The sequence below is a fragment of the Oncorhynchus kisutch genome, linkage group LG15 (assembly GCF_002021735.2).
Source record: "Oncorhynchus kisutch isolate 150728-3 linkage group LG15, Okis_V2, whole genome shotgun sequence".
Classification (NCBI taxonomy): domain Eukaryota; kingdom Metazoa; phylum Chordata; class Actinopteri; order Salmoniformes; family Salmonidae; genus Oncorhynchus; species Oncorhynchus kisutch.
This window is the reverse complement of record NC_034188.2, coordinates 44,800,966-44,821,148: the sequence shown is the minus strand read 5'-3', so window position 1 is coordinate 44,821,148 and position 20,183 is coordinate 44,800,966. Positions and strand designations below refer to the sequence as shown.

General features: G+C 41.6%; 1 protein-coding gene across 3 annotated transcripts; it reads left to right on the top strand.

Annotated features, from left to right (window-relative positions):
* The first annotated feature begins 984 nt into the window (after positions 1 to 984).
* rffl (ring finger and FYVE-like domain containing E3 ubiquitin protein ligase) lies at positions 985 to 19,744 on the top strand. Of its 3 annotated transcripts, none has more exons than XM_020503892.2 (7): positions 986 to 1,227; positions 3,352 to 3,537; positions 4,197 to 4,613; positions 4,851 to 4,937; positions 9,249 to 9,459; positions 11,231 to 11,254; positions 13,296 to 19,744. In XM_020503892.2, the coding sequence occupies exons 2-7, from the start codon at positions 3,361 to 3,363 to the stop codon at positions 13,475 to 13,477; spliced, it is 1,098 nt and encodes a 365-aa protein (XP_020359481.1). In that variant the 5' UTR covers positions 986 to 1,227; positions 3,352 to 3,360; the 3' UTR covers positions 13,478 to 19,744. The 3 variants fall into 3 exon arrangements, with proteins under 3 accessions (XP_031646178.1, XP_020359481.1, XP_031646177.1); XM_031790317.1 differs by having other exon boundaries at positions 3,317 to 3,537; XM_031790318.1 differs by lacking the exon at positions 4,851 to 4,937 and having other exon boundaries at positions 985 to 1,227.
* The last annotated feature ends 439 nt before the right edge of the window (positions 19,745 to 20,183 follow it).

Here is a 20,183-nt window from a genome sequence, read left to right as displayed (position 1 = left end):
AAATACAGAATCTCTTTGCTGTAGACCATGACAGTCTCCCTCTAGTTATGTTTTTAAACGTTTGGAAATCTCACAGTAACAACTTTGCTGTAGCTTTATTTTATGCCTGCTACGTTACTGCAGACACGGTCTTCTGAGCCATCGGTTTGGCCAGCGGTTGCACTATAGTGAACTTGACTTGCTCTCTGGGCCCGCCGGGAAGGCAACGTTTGTACCTTCAGACATGAAATGGTTCAAAATGGCAACAGTTCAGGGCAGCTGAATCGCGTGCACCTAGCGTCAACAGGTGGATAAAAAAAAAAAAATATATATATATATATATATAGAAGCACATGGCTTTTTCGTTGGGTTTTTTACATAAATGTTTGGCGATCAACTAGGAATGTTTTGCAGATCGACCGGTTGGTGACCACTGCTCTAGAAAATTGAGTAAAGTTTAATCTCGTGCTTCTCTCTGTTGGATGAGAGATATTTCTGCGCGGCAGTCTCGGGGCTACCTTTAGAGAGAACATTGCTCACATATGTAATCGCTGCCAAATGTGTGAATATTTATGTACATTTTATATTTTTGTAAATGCAAAAATGTATCTTAACAATTAAAATGTGTCATTATGGGGTATTGGGTGTAGATGGTTTTTGAATTCAGGCTGTAACAAAAAATTTGGAATAAATCGAGGGGTATGAATACTTTCTGAAGGGACTGTATGATGGGGATATATGATACCCGTGATAATCATCCTTTGCAGTACTATGTTTTACTGCTTACAACCAAATAGTGGCAGAGACATTCTGGATAAACCAATGGGTTTACAATGTGTGATATTTATTTGCAATGTAATTGATGGCATGTAATAACTTTAAATTGTTGAGGACTCTATTCATTAATCGCGTCGTTTTATTAGTGTCCACCAGAGGACACTACTTCCCTGGAAATAAAATGCTTGCAAAATTTATGAAAACTTTCGTACGTGTCTGCATTCAACTAGCGAGTCGAAATGTACGTGCACACGCATCAGCAACTCTCTGGGGCGATAGAAACTGGCCGGGGGAGTGTCACTGGATAGAAGCACTTTCTTCCTGTTTCACTCCAACTAGCTAACTTCGATTTATTCCTTGTCATTTTGTGAGTGTCGGAGAACATTAGCTCCACAAAAGTCATCCTTAGCTCGCGAGCTACTTGCCAGCTGCTGCTAGCACGCATTTCACGACCCCGGGCTTCGTGTCGAGGTAGCTATGTCGATCATTTCAACTCGATAAAGTTAGCAGCAGGAGCTAGCTAGCTTCTAACGTTAGTTTACTAGCCAGCTAGTATGGGCAGATGGTCTGCGTTCGCTAGTATCTGAACAGCTCAAATGTATTGGTAACTCTACGTAGTGAATTTACTTTTTGTGGTCTGTTAGTATCCAAACAAGTGACTGACAACAGCAGATTAATGGGAACACGTATTATGAAAAAAAGCTAGCTACATTGATTTCGAGTCTTAACGTTACAGCTTTCTTTCCGGTCTTACTAAATATTTATTTGGGAGGATGATGGCGTGTCCATCTGTACGGGGACATCCCCCACAATTGTTTTGGTTCTGTGCCTCGTTCTGAGTGTGGTGGCTAACTACATACCATATATATGGGTGGCTATATCTGTTTGATTGTGGACCCTATGTCTTTGTTTTGGACTTAGCGACCCTGCAACTATTGCTGTCACAGTGTAATGTAAGTTACAGAAGTTGAATTAATGTCCACTAAATCTAACTAACTAGTAAAGCCTATTGTAGTGCAAACGGAGACAATTGAGACACACTTGCTGTGTGGGGTTTTGAGTAGTCTACTCTGGTTTCTCAGTTCTCAGGCTGTCTTTCACTTTGTATTATTATCAATCAGAAAATGTAACATTACATGGACATGGTCAGACTAATGTTAGTTTTACAAGTGATTCCTTCATTGTACAACTAGGCTTCCTTAACTCTGCACTGCATTCAGGCGTGAAACCTTTGCAGTTGGCCCCTGGATGCCTGAGGCACCAAGTCACTTTTCCCTCAGCTGTTCTCCACTTGATGCAGCCTGGTGGCAGGCATTTCCTTAGCAGCAGCTGTTGTGGATCTGCCTTGCTGTTTGGTAGGCGCTGTTAGTTCTGTCTTGTTTTGGTCTCTATGGCAGTGTGTTTGTGTAGCCTAGCTATTAAGTTCCACAGTGGAACCAGAGAATAAAACAAGTGACCGAGAATTGGCCCTGCAGTAGTTGAAAACGGATCAATCCTATTGTCAATTCTTGAGAGATTGAGGGTGTAGCCTAAAGTTAGTTAGTAGACCTCACCTTACATGCTGTAAGGCCTGTATGTATTCATAAAGCGTCTCAGAGTAAGATTGCTGATCTAGGATCCTTTTGACCTTTTTGATCATAATGAATATTATAAACCGGATGGTTTGTGCCCTGAATGCATATTTGCTGAAAAGCTTTGGTATATGACAAATGTATTTTTACTTTTCTAATTACGTTGCTAACCAGTTTATAAGGCACCTCTGGGGTTTGTGGTATATGACCAGTATACCACGGCTAATGGCTGTATCCAGGCACGTGTAGTCATATACCACACTGCCTCAGGCCTTATTACTTAAATATTGCTTGGACAGGGGGACTTGATCCCAGATCAGCACTCCTACTGAATGCCAAGGTAACCTGTCTAAATGACTATCACCCCGTAGCACTCACATCTGTAGCTGTGAAATGCTTTGAAAGGCAGGTCATGGCTCACATCAATGCCATTATCCCAGACCCCCTGGACCCACGCCAATTCACATACCGCCCCACCAGCCTGTGCTCCTGTAGCTCTGACTGAAAACAAGCTCTGAATTAATGATGGGAGCCTTACTTCTGGTAGCCAAAAGCCAGCTACCTGCTCTCCTTACTGACAAAAGTTTGAGGCCAACGCCATTCACTTCACATCTCTCATTTCAATTGCAATCCCAGTGTCATTGATTGAGCTGTATACGACATTGCACGTCCGAACATAATACCACCAATGCACTGTAACATCAGCACTTCAGTTGTTTTTGATATATCCTAGCCTACCTACTCAACCTCTCCTACAGCTCTTTCTCCACTGCATTACCCCAGCCCTTGCTCATGCCCTTCAAATAGCTCTAAAGTTTGCCCCACTCATACATACCCTGCCTCTTTAGTCACTCACTACTCACTCTGTTCATGATCTTGCCCATTCAACACATCCACAATCCTTACTCTTTTCTTTTTCTCCCACAATCTCTTAACTCAGTGGTCTGTCTTCACTAACCCACTCTCAATATTAACACGTGTGTGTCCAGGTGGTGAGACCATCTAAGAGTTGGTGTGTTTCCAGGTGTGGAGCATGTGGACGTCCTGCTGTAACTGGTTCTGTCTGGACACTTCCACGGTGGAGGAGAGCAACAGCAGCATGCGTCACCAGGCCTATACTAACTCAGGTTACAGCAGCTACCCATCGCCCCCACTCCCGGAACACACATGCAAAGCCTGCGGAAGCCGCTTCGTCACCCTTGCCAGAAAGGTAAAACACTCTCAGCCCACCCTTTCCCAAATCCGGCCTTTGAGATCTGTAGAACGGCAGGTTTTTCATCCATCCTCTCTAATCAGTGGTTAATTCAGACCTGGCCAATTAGAAATTGATCAACATTGATAAAATACTTATCCAGAGACAGGTGAACTCATGGATATCATTTTTATGTATCTGTCCAGTATGAATGAAGTTAGAGGTAGTTTCGTGAGCCCATACTAACTAGTGTTAGTGCAATGACCGGAAGTCTACCGGAACGGCTAGCTTGCTGAGAAAAGAGAACCAGCAATACTGCAGACCTCAAGGCTCGACTCTTGACTATCCATGCTGCTTAGCTTTTTTCTACACTCTACAATACCTCCATTATCTAGTGGAGGCATGAAAAGGGTAAACACCAATGCAATGGTTATGTACTTTAATGTACCGGAACTAGCCTCAGGGCAAGATTTGAACAAGACAAGCATTTATGCTTCATGGTCTTCAATATCTAGACATTACGTTGTCAGTGTCCGGTTGGAGCAAAGCCTGGGGCAAGTTTTAAAAGGAACTCTTTTGGTCCCATACTTTACTGAATTATAACAGCCAGGGAGGGAAAATATGCTAACAGACACATGATTGACAGTGATTGTGTGTTGGTCTCCTCTCCCCCGCAGCATGTCTGCGTGGACTGCAAGAAGAACTACTGCGGCAGTTGTTCGGCCCAGCTTGAGCCCCGGCAACGCCTTTGCCACACTTGCCAGCGGTTTCACGGCACGCTTTTCGAGCGCACCGAGCTGATGAAGCTCAAGGTGAAGGACCTGCGCGACTACCTCCACCTGCACGAGGTCTCAACACAGATGTGCCGTGAGAAAGAGGAACTGGTGGAGCTGGTCCTGGGACAGCAGACACCATCATCCTCTGGCCCAATCATAAACCCTCTGACCCAAACACAGACCCCCACCGTGACCCAGCATGAGACAACTCCTCTTCCAGCCCCTACTACCACCACCACCACACCCTCCACACACCCCGACCCCACCTCCACAGACAATGTCCCTTCACAGCTGCCACCCACTCAGGAGGGCAGTCAGGTGAGGCCCGAACCCAAGAGAACCTACTATACCACACACGATTAACCCCTTACCCTTGTTTGTCTGTCAACCATTAATTTACAATTTTGTCCATCGCCTCACCTTTTGTGTTATGTAGCATTAACAATAGCTTGAGAATAGATTACTAACCTTCTGTATGGCCCCTTCAGTTAGAGCATGGCTAACTCTAGCTTGCTAATTAAGTGTTTTTGGTGTGTGGTGGGTTTTTGCTCGTAGACCCCGTCTGTGTTGTTGCCCTTGGGTCCTGAGGAGCCACTGGACACTGAGGGAGATACAGAGCTGCAGGGAGAGCAGGAGCTGCAGGTACTACAGCCTGACCCTGCTATAGTAGTACTGATGGCCCTAGCCATGGTACGTACTACTATAGCAGCGATGGGAATCCTCTCCTTAGACCTGGGCCTTTATTCATAAAGCATGTCAGAGTAGGAGTGCTGATCTAGGATCAGCTCCCGCCTGATTCATTAGTCTAAAAGACAAAACAATTATATGATTTTTAGATCAGTGCTTGATTTTATTTTAAAATACATAAAAATGTTACACCAGGCAACAGATACATATACCAACATTTCAGAGGATTATAAACAGTCTAAATACTTGTTTCCATTGTGGTCCTCTATTGGGAGGCAAGGGCTGCAGTTAAAAAACAAGTGACATGGCACTGCCATAGATTCATTCAATCATACAGTGGCCAAATATTTAAATGTGTACAAAATATAAAGGCTATCTCAACATTAACCATGACTTGCAGGAGTGTTTGAACCTACGACTGGCACAGTTTAAAACAAAAATCTGACGGGAGTTTGTTTCACTCTACCACTGCTGTATATAAAAATGTGTTCTGACCAGTAAAGTTCTTGAATCTATATGGCACAAAGTCTGTGGCACTGCCTCTGGTGGTGTAGGAATTAGTCCCTAACCACATAAAAATAGTTTTTCAGATATTGGGGGGGGGCGAACTGTACCCTACACAATTTTATGGGCCAACTTCAACTGAATGACCCTTTTATCAACTGATAGCCGCTGTAGTTCACAGAGCTGAGGATGTACAACATGAGCCCGAGGTCTAAGATTCAGAATGACCCTTGACATTTTATTCTGAGCTGTCTGTAGCTTGTTCTTGATGAACTTGGGGAACCACTCTACAGTACCAGGTAGTGCACACAACCAAAAATCAAAGTGAGGCTACACTAATACTGCTAAAAGGGTTTTCATGGTCCCTTTGTCTAGAAAAGTATTTCAGTTCTTGGCTCATACTCTGAGATACTTCATGAATACAGGCCCTGATCTCATATGGGTCTCAGAACCTGCTTAGGTTGCTAGATATATTTTTGTTTTTACTATGTGTGCCCTATACAGAATGAGAACAAACATTCTGTGAAATAGAGGCTGTGACATTTCCCAGATTTGACCTCCATTGACACAAGATGGGTTTCCTCCTAGAAGCTTTTAACTGTGATGGCTAGAACCTGCTTTGGCAGGAAGTTATTGAAGGCTAGCATTCTCAGAAAGGGTAAAGGTTGATATGACGGATTTACTACGACTTACTATGTTAAATATTAACTCAATTAAGGAAGTTGACCGTTGTATTATTTGTTAGCAAATCCGCACAACCTCTCTGGTTAATGGTGGAAACTGGAATTGAAACTGTTTGTTGGATCATTGTAAATATTAGAAAGAGGAGTGTCCTATAGTGCCAGTCAAAACACACCTACTCATTCCAGGTTTTTCTTTATTTTTACTATTTTATACATTGTAGAATAATAGTGAAGACATCAAAATGAAATAACACATGGAATTGTGTAGTAACCCAAAGAATTGTTGAACAAATTAAAATATATTTGAGATTCTTCAAAGTAGCTACCCTTTGCCTTTAACAGCTTTGCACACTATTGGAATTCTCTCAACCATCTTCATGAACGCATTCCAATTAACCGGTGTGCCCTGTTAATTTGTGGAATTTCTTTCCTTAATGTACTTGGGCCAGTCAGTTGTGTTGTGACAAGGTAGGGCCAGTATATAGAAGATAGCCCTATTTGGTAAATGACTAAGTCCATATTATGGCAAGAACCGAAATAAGCAAAGAGAAACGACAGTCCATCATTACTTTAAGACATGAAGGTCAGTAAATCTGGAACATTTCAAGAACTGAGAGTTTCTTCAAGTGCAGTCACAAAAACAATCAAGTGCTATGATGAAATTGTCTCACATGAGGACCGCCACAGGAAAGGAAAACCCAGAGTTACCGCTGCTGCAGAGGATGAGTTCATTTGAATATCTGCACCTCAGATTGCAGCCCAATTAAAAGATTCACAGAGTTCAAGTAAAAGACCTCTCAACATCAACTGTTCAGAGGAGACTGCGTGAATCAGGCCTTCATGGTTGAATTGCTGCAAAGAAACCGCTAAGGACACCAATAAGAAGAAGAGACTTGCTTGGGCCAAGAAAGACGAGCAATGACATGAGACCGTCTGTCCTTTGGTCTGATGAGTCCAAATTTGAGATTTTTGGTTCTAACCGCTGTGTCTTGTGAGACGCAGAGTAGGTGAGCGGATGAACTCTGCAAGTGTGGTTGCCACCGTGAATCATAGAGGAGGATCCACGGATGCTTTGTTGGGGACACTGTCAGTGATTTATTTAAAATTCAATGCACACTTAACCATTATGGCTACCACAGCATTCTGCAGCAAAACGCCATCCCATCTGGTTTGCACTTAGTGGGACTATCATTTGTTTTTCAATAAGACAATGACCCAACACACCTCCAGGCTGTGCAAGGGCTATTTGACCAAGAAGGAGAGTGATGGAGTGCTGCATCATTTTTTTATTTAACCTTTATTTAACTAGGCAAGTCTGTTAAGAAAAATCCTTATTTACAGATGACCTGGACTCCACAATCACCTGACCTCAACCCAATTGAGACGGTTTGGGATGAGTTGGACGACTGCAGGGTGAAGGAAAAGCAGCCAACAAGTGCTTCGCATATGTGGGACCTCCTTCAAGACTGTTGGGAAAGTGTTGCTGGTTGAGAGAATGCCAAGAGTGTGCGAAGGTGTCACCGAGGCAAAGGGTGGCTGCTTTGAAGAGTCTCAAATATATAAAATATATTTTGATTTGTCTAACACTTTTTGGTTACTACATGATTTCATATGTGTTATTTTAATATTTTTGATGTATTCACTATTATTCTTGAATGAGTAGGTGTGTCCAAACTTTTAACTGGTATTGTATGTGTTTATTGTTCTTGGCTTCTGTGCCAGTCTGCCGTCTGTTCATTGTTAATCTATCATTCTCGCCTGTTATGTTGGTGGTGACGGGGTAAGGGTGTCAGAAGGCCAGGGTTGGTTAGGTTTTGGTAAAATACGAGGTGGAGATAGACCAAGGATAATGGTTTCAAAACAATTTTACCTTTTTAATTGATCATTTTAATTTAAAATGTCATTTTAAGAGGTTACCATATTTTAGTAAATTTTTGCCAACATGCATTACAAATGTATTACACCACATGTTTTAATGTATTAAACTTTGGCACATGCCATTAGGCTATAGGAGGATTGAAAGTGTTAAGATACGGCTGTGATAGAGTAAGGGTTGGGGTCAAGATATGCTCTGCGTTTGCTGAAGGACAAGTGTAATTTCAGACTTTTGAGACACCCTTTCAAATTATTTTTTCATCTTGACATATGGTGAGTTTAGATATATTTAGTTTACTCATACTGTAGGACTGTTTTAGACCCTCCAGTGCCATTGTGCTCAAACAGAGTCCCATTGTAGAGCAGTGTTTTGTTGTTTGATGGCTGGCTCTCCATGTTTGCATGGTGTGCCCCATTATTCACATGTCTGTCAGAAATGTAGGCCCTTGTAGCCAAGCAGTAATCTATTCTTATCCCCACTGATGGATTTCAGCTTTGGCATGTAAATGTGGCGTGTTGCCATTTCCTGCACTGTGGCTGTGAATGCCCCATGTGACTGACACTGTTCCTCTTAATACAGTTTGGGTTGGGGTAGCTAAACAAGATAGTTGATGTTCGCAAATTGTCGACCTAGAAATAGATCTCAAAGAACCAAAATCCATCTTGTGGTGTAGGTTCTAGGCCCGTCTTCAGTGTCTAAGAGCAGTAGTACTGATCTAGGATCAGTTCCCCCGTGTTGTTAATAAGGTTCCAAAAAGGCTAAACTGATCCTAGATCAGCACTACTTTGAAATTCTTTATGAATATGGGCCCTGTTCACAGTTAGTGTATGGATGGATCCCTTTAATCAATAATTCTGACATTCAAACATGATGGCTGTCAATGTGATGTGATTGTTCACGATTTCTGTCTGACCTTAGAAAATCAGGAATAGCTTATCATTTGTGCCATTCCATTCTAATGAACCTGTAAACTTTTTCACTAGATTTTTATTTTATGCCAATCAAGCGCGCGTTAAGGAGGGTGCAACGTACTGAACATGGCTGTTAAAAAATGTCATGAATCGAGCTGAATTGATAGCTGACTCTTAAATGCACGAGTTGGTTATAGATCAATGCATGTCCGTTTTACAGGCCCGTATCTGAACGTTCCACAACATTGTTCACTATTGAATGCAACTCTGATTTTGTTATGCTGTTGCTCAGTCCTCAGACACAGATGAGGTACTGGCACCAGGCCGCAGGGCGTCGCTGTCAGACCTGGCCACGGCAGATGACATCGAGGCCCTCAGCGTCCGGCAGCTCAAGGAGATCCTAGCCCGTAACTTTGTCAACTACAAGGGCTGCTGCGAGAAGTGGGAGCTAATGGAGAGGGTCACCCGCCTCTACCGTGACCAGAAGGACCTCCAGAATCTGGGTAAAGGAAGTTTTACCTGCAATGATTGTGATATATGGTTGTTTTCCCTACCGGCATCATAGTTGAACTGGGGTGTATTTACTAGGAATGAAACGGAATCAAACAGGACGTAACTGGGAGGGACATAGGACGAGCTGTGCGGGACATTCTGAATTTGTCCAATAAGAACCTTGTTTTTGTTTGAAAAAAAAGATTGTTGCAAAGCAGTTAACTACGATGTGCACTAATAAATACACTCCGGATAGTAAGTTGTTCTGGATAAGAGTGTATGCTAAATTACTCAAATTTAGAGGACTGTAATATGAGACATCCTGTTTGAACTTCTATTACAGAAGCTCACTGTTTTCACTTACTCACTTAGCTAGGTTACTGTAGGGCTAATATACAGTGCAAACCCCATGACTTTTTCCATATTTTGTTACGTTACAGCCTTATTCTAAAATGTATTTTAGAATAAATAACAATAGTCACTCTGACAGAGCTCCAGAGTTATTCTGTGGAGATGGGAGAACCTTCCAGAAGGACATCCATCTCTGAAGCACTCCACCAATCAGGCTTTATGGTAGAGTGGCCAGACGGATGCCACTCCTCAGTAAAAGGCACATGACAGCCCGCTTGGAGTTTGCCAAAAGGTACCTAAAGGACTCTGACCACGAGAAACGAGATTCTCTGGTCTAATTAAACCAAGATTGCACACTTTGGCCTGAATGCCAAGCGTCACGTCTGGAGGAAACCTGGCACCATCCCTACAGTGAAGTGTGGTGGTGGCACCATCATGATGTGGGGATGTTTTTCAGCAGCATGGACTGGGAGATTAGTCAGGATCGAGGGAAAGATAAACGGATTAAAGGACAGAGATGCTTGATGAAGACATGCTCCAGAGTTGGGGTGAAGGTTCACCTTTCAGCAGGGCAATGACCCTAAGAACACAGCCAAGACAACACAGGAGTGGCTTCGGGACAAGTCTCTGAATGTCGTGAGTAGCCCAGCCAGAGCCTGGACTTGAACCCGATCTAACATCTCTGGAGAAACCTCAAAATAGATGTGCAGCTACCCTCCCCATCCAACTTGACAGAGCTTGAGAGGATCTGCAGAGAAGAATGGGAGAAACTCTCCAAATACAGGTGTGCCAAGCTTGTAGCGTCATAACCAAGAAGACTCAAGGCTGTAATCGCTGCCAAAGGTGCTTCAACAAAATACTGAGTAAAGTGTCTGAATACGTTATGTGATATTCCCATGTAAATTTGCAAACATTTCTAAAATCCTGTTTTTGCTTTGTCATTATGGGGTATTGTTTGTAAATTGAGGTGGGGGGACGACAATTTATAATCATTTTAGAATAAGGCTGTAATATGACAAAGTGGAAAAAGTGAAGTGGTCTGAATACTTTCCAAATCCGCTGTATATAATTATTAGAACCTCCGATTCCCACTTCAACTGAGGCAGCAACACTGCAGGCTCCATGGCATCTTCCACCCCAATATGTTTGTAGTTTCACAAATTGTTGTGAAAATTCACAAATTATGGAAAGGCAGCTAATGATATGGCATGTGCATTTGTTTGTCTGATTTGAGGCTTGACACATGCAACATGAAATACCTCTCAAATTAAATGTTTTACTATTACTGAAGTTTATATCTTGTAAAACAACAGGGAATTTGTTAATTGACATTTTTTGGTTTTATTATTCCATTTTTGAAAATGAATTGCATCATTCAAGGAAGTGTTTAACATGCTTTTTTTTCATTTTATTCTTCCCTGTATCCTCCAGTTTCAAGAACAAATGACGGCACAGGTGAGCCCCCCCCCCCCCCCCCGTGCGTTTAAGGCAATGCAAAGCTCCCCAAGATGAAAGCTGAAACTCTTCCGCTTGGCATGACAATGGTGAAAGTGCCTTGAACAATCAATTGTGAGCTTTAGGTATTATAACTCTCCGATTAATAAGTTGGTTGAGTGTTAACTTCTTATGGCTGCAGGGGCCTCAGTCTGTTGCTAAAATATGCATATTATTTTTAATAGTATTGGATAGATAACACTGTTTCTAAAACTGTTTGAATGATGTCTGTGAGTATAACAGAACTCATATGGCAGGCAAAAACCTGAGACAAAATCCAAACAGGAAGTGAGAAATCTGAGGTTGGTCGATTTTTAACCCAGGCCCGATTGAATTCACAGTGGGATATGAAGTTGCACTTCCTAGGGCTTCCACTAGATGTCAACCGTCTTTAGAAACTTGAATGAGGCTGTGTTGTGGGACTGAATAAGAGCTGAATGAGTCCGGTTACTGGCAGAGAGCCATTTCCTGGTCATGCGTATTCCACATGATATCGACCTGCGTTCCATTGCTCCTCTAGACACAAAGGAATTCTCCGGTTGGAACTTTATTGAAGATTTATGATTAAAAACATCCTAATGATTGATTCTATACTTAGTTTGAAATGTTTCTTCGACCTGTAATATAACTTTTAGAAGTTTTTGTCCGAAGTAATGCTCGACCTGCACGAGCGGTTGGATATGTGTACCTAACGCGCTAACAAAAGTAGCTACTTGAACATAAATAACGGACATTATCGAATAAATCAAGCATTTATTGTGGAACTGCGATTCCTGGGAGTGCATTCTGATGAAGATCATCAAAGGTAAGGGAATATTTATAATGTGATTTCTGGGTTCTGTTGACTACAACATGGCTGCTAATTTGATTTTTATGAATTTATTTGCAAATTATGGTGGAAAATAATTATTTGGTCACCTACAAACAAGCAAGATTTCTGGCTCTCACAGACCTGTAACTTCTTCTTGAAGAGGCTCCTCTGTCCTCCTCTGTCCGTGTTGCCCAGCAACAGCCCCAAAACATCACTGCTCTAGAGGAGATCTGCATGGAGGAATGGGCCAAAATTCCAGCAACAGTGTGTGAAAACCTTGTGAAGACTTGCAGAAAACATTTGAAAACATTGCCAACAAAGGGTATATAACAAAGTATTGAGAAACTTTTTTTATTGACCAAATACTTCTTTTCCACCGTAATTTGCAAATAAATTCATTAAAAATCCTACAATGTGATTTTCTGGATTTTTTTTCCTTCTCATTTTGTCTGTCATAGTTGAAGTGTACCTATGATGAAAATTATAGGCCTCATCTTTTTAAGTGGGAGAACTTGCACAATTGGTGGCTGACTAAATACTTTCTTGCCCCACTGTATATCTATAATTCCATGTGTATAACTTGTATTATCATCTACATTTATGATGAGTATTTCTGTTGAATCAATGTGGCTATGCAAAATCACAGAATGTTTTTGGAACTAGTGAACATAACGCACCAATGTAAACTCAGATTTCTTTATATAAATATGAACTTTATCAAACAAAACCTACATGTATTGTGTAACATGAAGTCCTATGAGTGTCATCTGATGAAAGATCATCGAAGGTTAGTGATACATTTTTATCTTTATTTGTGCTTTTTGTGACTCCTCTCTTTGGCTGGAAAAATGGCTGTGTTTTTCTGTGGCTTGGTGGTGACCTAACATAATCGTTTGTGGTGCTTTTGCTGTAAAGCCTATTTGAAATCGAACACTGTGGTGGAATTAACAACAAGATTACCCTTTTAAAACGGTATAAGATACATGTATGTTTGAGGAATTTAATTTATGAGATTTCTGTTTTGAATTTGGCCTCCTGCACTTTCACTGGCTGTTGTCATGTCATCCCGTTAACGAGATTGCAGCCCTAAGAAGTTTTAACAAGCTGTCTTTGGTCAACTGAGTACAAGCTAGTATTTAATGAAATGTGTTTCTGTGTAAGGGTGTTTTTTCCCTTGTTTCTTTCTCCCAGACCCCAGTGGTACCCCTGGCCAGGAAGAGAACCTGTGTAAGATCTGCATGGACTCTCCTATTGACTGTGTCCTGCTGGAGTGCGGCCACATGGTCACCTGCACCAAGTGTGGCAAGAGGATGAACGAGTGCCCCATCTGCAGGCAGTATGTGGTGCGCGCCGTTCACATCTTTAGAGCCTGAGACCTACTAAGCCTTGGGAATCTTCCCCCCCACCTACCTCCCGTAAATTAACAAGGGACTTGCTACATGTGGCCTTTACCACCCATAGGGCGGCAGGGTAGCCTAGTGGTTAGAGCGTTGGACTAGTAACCGGAAGGTTGCAAGTTCGAACCCCCGAGCTGACAAGGTACAAATCTGTTGTTCTGCCCCTGAACAGGCAGTTAACCCACTGTTCCTAGGCCGTCATTGAAAATAAGAATTTGTTCTTAACTGACTTGCCTAGTTAAATTAAAATAAAAAAAATTGGCTAGACCAGGTGTATTCAACTCTTACCATATGAGGTCCGGAGGCTGTTGGTTTTCTGTTCTACCTGATACATATTTGCATCTACCTGGTGTCCAGTCAGGACACCAGGTAGAGGTAGAGGGGAAAGCATTGGAACTGGCTTTGAGGTCCAGAGTTGAGTTTGAGGGGACTAACCTCCTCTCCCTCCAGTTCTCCACTGCTCTGATGGTCCTGGAGACCCAGAGTACTGGTTCCCCCTGCTGGAGGGATGACCAGGGGAGGTTATACCTTCAAGAAACCACACAAACCCAATGACTGGACATGGGCACTTCCTCCTTTTATTGACTGGACTCCTACAGCTCATATCTTAAAGCCGATAAGGATATTATGTCATATTATTAGAATAAGAGTGCCTAATAACAAATATGTATTTTTCCTTTGGAGACCTACTACTAGTAAATACAGTAAGGGGTCATATATGACCCCTTACTGTATATGTATGTATGTATGTATGTATGTATGTATGTATGAAGGAACTGTGTATATACATACACACACACACACACACACACACACACAGTTCCTTCGTATTCAGAACCCTAGACTTTTCCCACATTTTGCTACGTTACAGCCTTATTCTAAAATGTATTCAGTTATTTTTTCCCCCTCATCAATCTACACACAATACCCCACAATGACCAAGCAAAAACGGTTTCTTAAAAAAAAAAAGTTTGCTAATTTATAAAAAATATAAAACTGAAATATCACAAGTATTCAGACTCAGTACTTTGTTGAAGCACCTTTTTGGCAGCAAATACAGCCTCGAGTGTTCATGTGTATGACTCTACAAGCAGATCCTGCAGATCCTCTCAAGCTCTGTCAAGTTGGATGGGGAGCGTTACAGCACAGCTATTTTCAGGTCTCCAGAGATGTTCGATCGGGTTCATGTCTGGGCTCTGGCTGGGGGTACTCAAGGACATTCAGAGACTTGTCCCAAAGCCACTCCTGTGTTGTCTTGGCTGTGTGCTTAAGGTTGTTGTCATGTTGAAAGGTGACCCTTCTCCCCAGTCTGTGGTCCTGAGCACTCTGGAGCAGGTTTTCATCAAGGATCTCTTTATTTTGCACCGTTCCCTCGATCCTGACTGGTCTCCCAGTCCATGCTGCTGAAAAACATCCCCACATCATGATGCTGCCACCATGCTTCACCGTAGAGAGGGTGCCAGGTTTCCTCCAGACGTGACGCTTGGCATTCATGCCAAAGAGTACAATCTTGGTTTCATTAGTCCAGAGAATCTTGTTTCTCATGGTCTGAGAGTCCTTTGGTGCCTTTTGGCAAACTCCAAGCAGGCTGTCATGTGCCTTTTACTGAGGAGTGGCTTCCATCTGGCCACTCTACCATAAAGGCCTGATTGGTGGAGTGCTCCACAGATGGTTGTCCTTCTGGAAGGTTCTCCCATCTCCACAGAGGAGCTCTGTCAGAGTGACCATCAGGTTCTTGGGCACCTCCCTGACCAAGGCCCTTCTCCACCGATTTCTCAGTTTGGCAGAGCGGCCAGCTCTAGGAAGAGTCTTGGTGGTTCCAATCTTCTTCCATTTAAGAATGATGGAGGCCACTGTGTTCTTGGGGACCTTCAATGCTGAGAAAAAAACATGTTGTACCCTTCTCAAGATCGGTGACTCAACACAATCCTGTCTCAGAGCTCTACTGTTCCTTCGATCTCATTGCTTGTTTTTTGCTTTGACATGCACTGTCAACTGTTGGACCTTATATAGACAGGTGTGTGCCTTTCCAAATCATGTCCAATAACTTGAATTTGCCAAAGGTGGACTCCAATCAAGTTTTAGGAATATGATAATCAATGGAAACAAAATGCACCTGAGATCAATTTCGAATCTCATAGCAAAGGGTCTGAATACTTATGTAAATAAGGTATTTCTTTTTTTAATAAATTAGCTTTGTCATTATTGGGTATTGTGTATAGATTGACGAGAAACATTTCATTTAATCCATTTTAGAATAAGGCTGTAACGTAACAAAATATGGAAAAGGGGACGGGGCCTGAATACTTTCCGAATGCATTGTATAAGCCCCAAGTGCTCTTAATAATAGATTGGATTCATGTAACTGTTAGAGTTGAACCCCAGTAAAAGGGAAAGCAGTTACATTAGTGGTTGAGCTGAGAACACATCCATAGGATTTCTCTGTGTCTGTCGTTTCTCTGCATTTGGAAAAGCAGCAACGTCCCCTGTGGTGGTCGAGTTTAAAAGCCTTAAGTCTGTTAAGGGTTCAGAGCTTGATAAGTTACAGCGGCCAGGGAAATACCTGCAGATTGGGGCTGGCTGGCTCGCATTCTCCCAGCGTGCCGCTTGTCCCTGGGGCCTCCAACTCAAAAGTGCGTTGCTGTGTGCCAGAAATGAAATGCGTGCTTGTTCTGTAACCCATAGACACTGCATACATTGTTTCTCAATTAAGCCAGTTGACATAAGCAAAGTTGACAGACGTTCACTCAATCCCTCTGCTGTGGAATCAGGTGGACACACGGTTTTAGTGCTTACACGTTAGCCTGGTCCCAGATCTGTTTATGCTGAATTGCCAACTCCTATGGTTATTGTCATGTCAAACCGAGAGTACCCTGAAGGAGAGGCCTTTTTTCCCCATGCAAATGGCACTACCCACCATACTTTGTACGTACACACTACGGGTGCCATGCACCAACGAGGAGAGCGGACCGTGAAGGTGACAAGGACCAGAGACATCCTGACCAGCGCAACAAACTAATGAGGCAGAATTACTTAAGAAGCTTCTGACCTAAGGGGTTTGCATGACAACGACCATAGGAGTTGGCTATACAGCACAAACAAATCCGGGGACCTGGCTACTTATGCTGACAGTGGGAGAGAATATGTGGATCAGTGGTCCTTCACTACTCCAACTATATCCAAGTGCTTTATCCTTCCAATACTCAACCGCTCGTTGACTGTATTGATATCTTTCAACATTGACCAAAGGCCCTTACCCATGCTATAGTATTTAGAATTTAGATAAATTCAACCATGTCAGGATAGCCTGGTGTATAGCTAGATCTAGTTGTGCATAATGTGTTTTCATGACACATGTACATGAAAGATGAGTTGTCAAAAGTACAAGCAGATATTTGGCATTGCCCAAGATGAAGGTTAACTCTTAAAGACATCTCATCTGTTTGGCTGTTTGGTTAAGTACCTTAACTCCAAGATCATTAATTAAATCGAGTTGAGTGCAGACTAGAGTTATTTAGAAAAAATATATATATTTACGAACCTCCAACTCCTTCGAGTCGCTGTGCAGTTGATACTTTATCCCGTACCATGTTTGTCCTCTGTTTGCATGCCTTTCTTTGCTGAAATCCATACTTTTTAATAAAACTTAGTCAAATACAACCACTGACTGTTTCCTTTTTGAGATTTAATTGACACACCCACATTCATGCTGAGTTGCCATCTTAGAACAACAGCAATGAAAAAACAGTCGGTTGTATTTTGATTAACGTGTAATTAAAAAGTAGCCATTTTTGCAAACAAAGGCCTGAAACAACAAAGATAGGTACACGGTAAGGGTTTAAGAATTTACATTTTTGAAGAATCGACTCCATAGTGAGTTGGGAGGTTCAATTCAACTCTAGTCTGTGCCCAACTTTGAGTTGAGGAACTTGGCTACCGTTTGGCATGAGTCTAAAGGTTCAACAATGGTGAAAGTGTCTTGAACAATGCATTGTCCATGACCAGCTATAGGTATAACGCTCTGATTTAATGACAGGTAGTTGAGTGGTTTGCATACTCCAGTGCTAGACCTCCAGTCCCTCCCTATCCCTACTGACCATAATGAAAGAGACTCTTAATAAGTGGCTTTCAAAAACCAGCACCTTTATTCATGACAGTGAGCACACAATGTACTTTTGAAAAGAATGCAACGTTGTGAAATCGTGTGCTTGATCGGTTAGATGGAAAATGTGTATTGTCAAGATGATAGAGCACTAAGCTACATTAAATCAATTAAGCTCTGTATAGCATAAGGAAGGAGTCTGGAATTAAGATGGCTCCTTTTTGTCCCAAATTTCACCCTCTCCCCAAAATAGTGCACTATATATAGGGGATGGGGTGCAATTTGGGACACCGGCATTGCTTGATGAAAAGAAGTGTACTTGACCTACAGTACCAGTCAAAAGTTTGGACACACCTACTTATTCAAGGATTTTTCTTTGTAGTGAAGACAATGTAGAAAATAGTAAAAAATTATCTATGAACTAACACATGGCATCATGTAGTAACCAAAAAAGTGTTAAACAAAGATTATTCTGAGTAGCCATCCTTTGCCTTGATGACAGCTTTGCACACTCTTGGCATTCTCTCAACTAGCTTAACATGGAATGCTATTCCAACCGTCTAGAAGGAGTTCCCACATGCTGAGCACTTGTTGGCTGCTTTTCCTTTACTCTGCAGTTTACTCTGCAGTTAACTCTTTTTATTTATTTAAATATTTTTTATATATATTGACTTTCAGATGCCAAGTCTTGGTCATGATATGGTTTCAGTTTTTAATTTTTTTTTAACCATCTCAATTGGGTTGAGGTTGGGTGATTGTGGAGGCCAGGTCATCTGAAGCAGCACTCATCACTCTCCTTCTTGGTCAAATAGCCCTTACACAGCCTGGAGGTGTGTTGGGTCATTGTCTTGTTGAAAAACAAATGATAGTCCCATTAAGTGCAAACCAGATGGGATGGTGTTTTGCTGCAGAATGCTGTGGCCATACTGGTTAAGTGCGCTTTGAATTCTAAATAAATCACTGACATTGTCACCATCACACCTCCTACATGCTTCATGGTGGAAACGACATGTGTAGATCATCCGTTCACCTACTCTGCGTCTCACAAAGACACGGCGGTTGGAATAAAAAATGTCACATTTTGACTCATCAGATCAAAGGACAGACTTCCACCGGTCTAATGTTCATTGCTCATGTTTCTTGGCCCAAGCAGGTCTTCTTACTCCTTTAGTGGTGGTTTCTTTGCAGCAATTCGACCATGAAGGCTTGATTCACGCAGTCTCCGCTGAACAGTTGATGATTAGATGTCTGTTGCTTGAACTCTGTGAAGCATTTATTTGGGCTGCAATTTCTGAGGCTGGTAACTAATGAACTCTAATGAATGGAGCCAGTTTCATCATAGCGCTTGATTGTTTTTGCGACTGCACTTGAAGAAACTTTCAGTTCTTGAAATGATCCAGATTTACTGACCTTCATGTCTTTAAAGTAATGATGGACTCATTTCTCTTTGCTTATTTGAGCTGTTATTGCCATAATATGGACTTTGTCATTTACCAAATAGGTCTATCTTCTGTATACCACCCCTACCATGTCACAACACAACTGATTGGCTCAAATGCTTTAACAAGGTACACCTGTTAATTAATTGAAATGCGTTCCAGATGACTACCTCATGAAGCTGGTTGAGAAAATTTCAAGGGTGTGCAAAGCTGGCAAAGCGTGGGTACTTTGAAGAATCTGAAATATATTTGGATTTGTTTAACCCTTTTTTGGTTACTACAAAAACTATTTCATAGTTTTGATGTCTTCACTATTATTATACAATGTAGAAAATAATAGTAAAAATAAAGAAAAGCCTATGAATGAGTAGGTGTGTCCAAAATTTTGACTGGTACCATATTTTTCTTACTGATAAATGAGGCCTTTTGAATTTATATTTACTTGACTTTGATTTTTAGGTTGCGATTAGATTTTTAGCATCTGCAAAAGAGTTCATAAATACCATTGAATTTACGGGCCTTGAATTTACAGATGTGACTTGTCTTTATTTTCCACCAGATCTCTTAACAGCATTTTGAGCCAAACATTATATTTTCTTAACTGCTTTGATACATCTCTGAAAGACTCTTTAATATAAAAACTACCAAATAATTGTAGGTACATTCTTCTGAATTTCTTCTAATAAAAATATTTCCACATTTCCTTTGTCTTAGGCCTATTGTTTACCCAGAGAGTGTCACAGTAGACTGAATGGTGATAACTGGTTTTTCCAGTCTGATGACTCGGGTTGGGGTGTGTGTGCATGTACGGTAAGATGGAATCCCATGAGTTCACCTCACTTAAAGGGAACTTCTCAGATTCCTATAATGACCTCGACTATAATGTAGTGCTCTTTGAGAGGATGGAGCAGCTGTATTTTGTTACAGATGGTTGCTTTCTGCTCCATAGTGAAACGTTTGTCAATCAGTAATTAAACTAAGCAGTCCATCAAGTATTTAAAATGGACTCATGGTATGCCTTCAATAAATTATTTGGTCCTAGTGTTTTACAGTTTGAATTATCCTTTTTCTGGGAATGCCTTCAAACTAATTGTAGAGATGTAGTGTTTTTGTATTTGAATATGCAATAGATTATTACAAA

Bases quoted from the DNA above. Each gene is read 5' to 3' on its own strand.
- rffl (XM_020503892.2), top strand. From the start codon at position 3,361: ATGTGGACGTCCTGCTGTAACTGGTTCTGTCTGGACACTTCCACGGTG. The intron at 3,538-4,196 runs GTAAAACACTCT...TCTCCCCCGCAG, and splicing joins TCGTCACCCTTGCCAGAAAG to CATGTCTGCGTGGACTGCAA. The intron at 4,614-4,850 runs GTGAGGCCCGAA...TTTTGCTCGTAG, and splicing joins CCACTCAGGAGGGCAGTCAG to ACCCCGTCTGTGTTGTTGCC.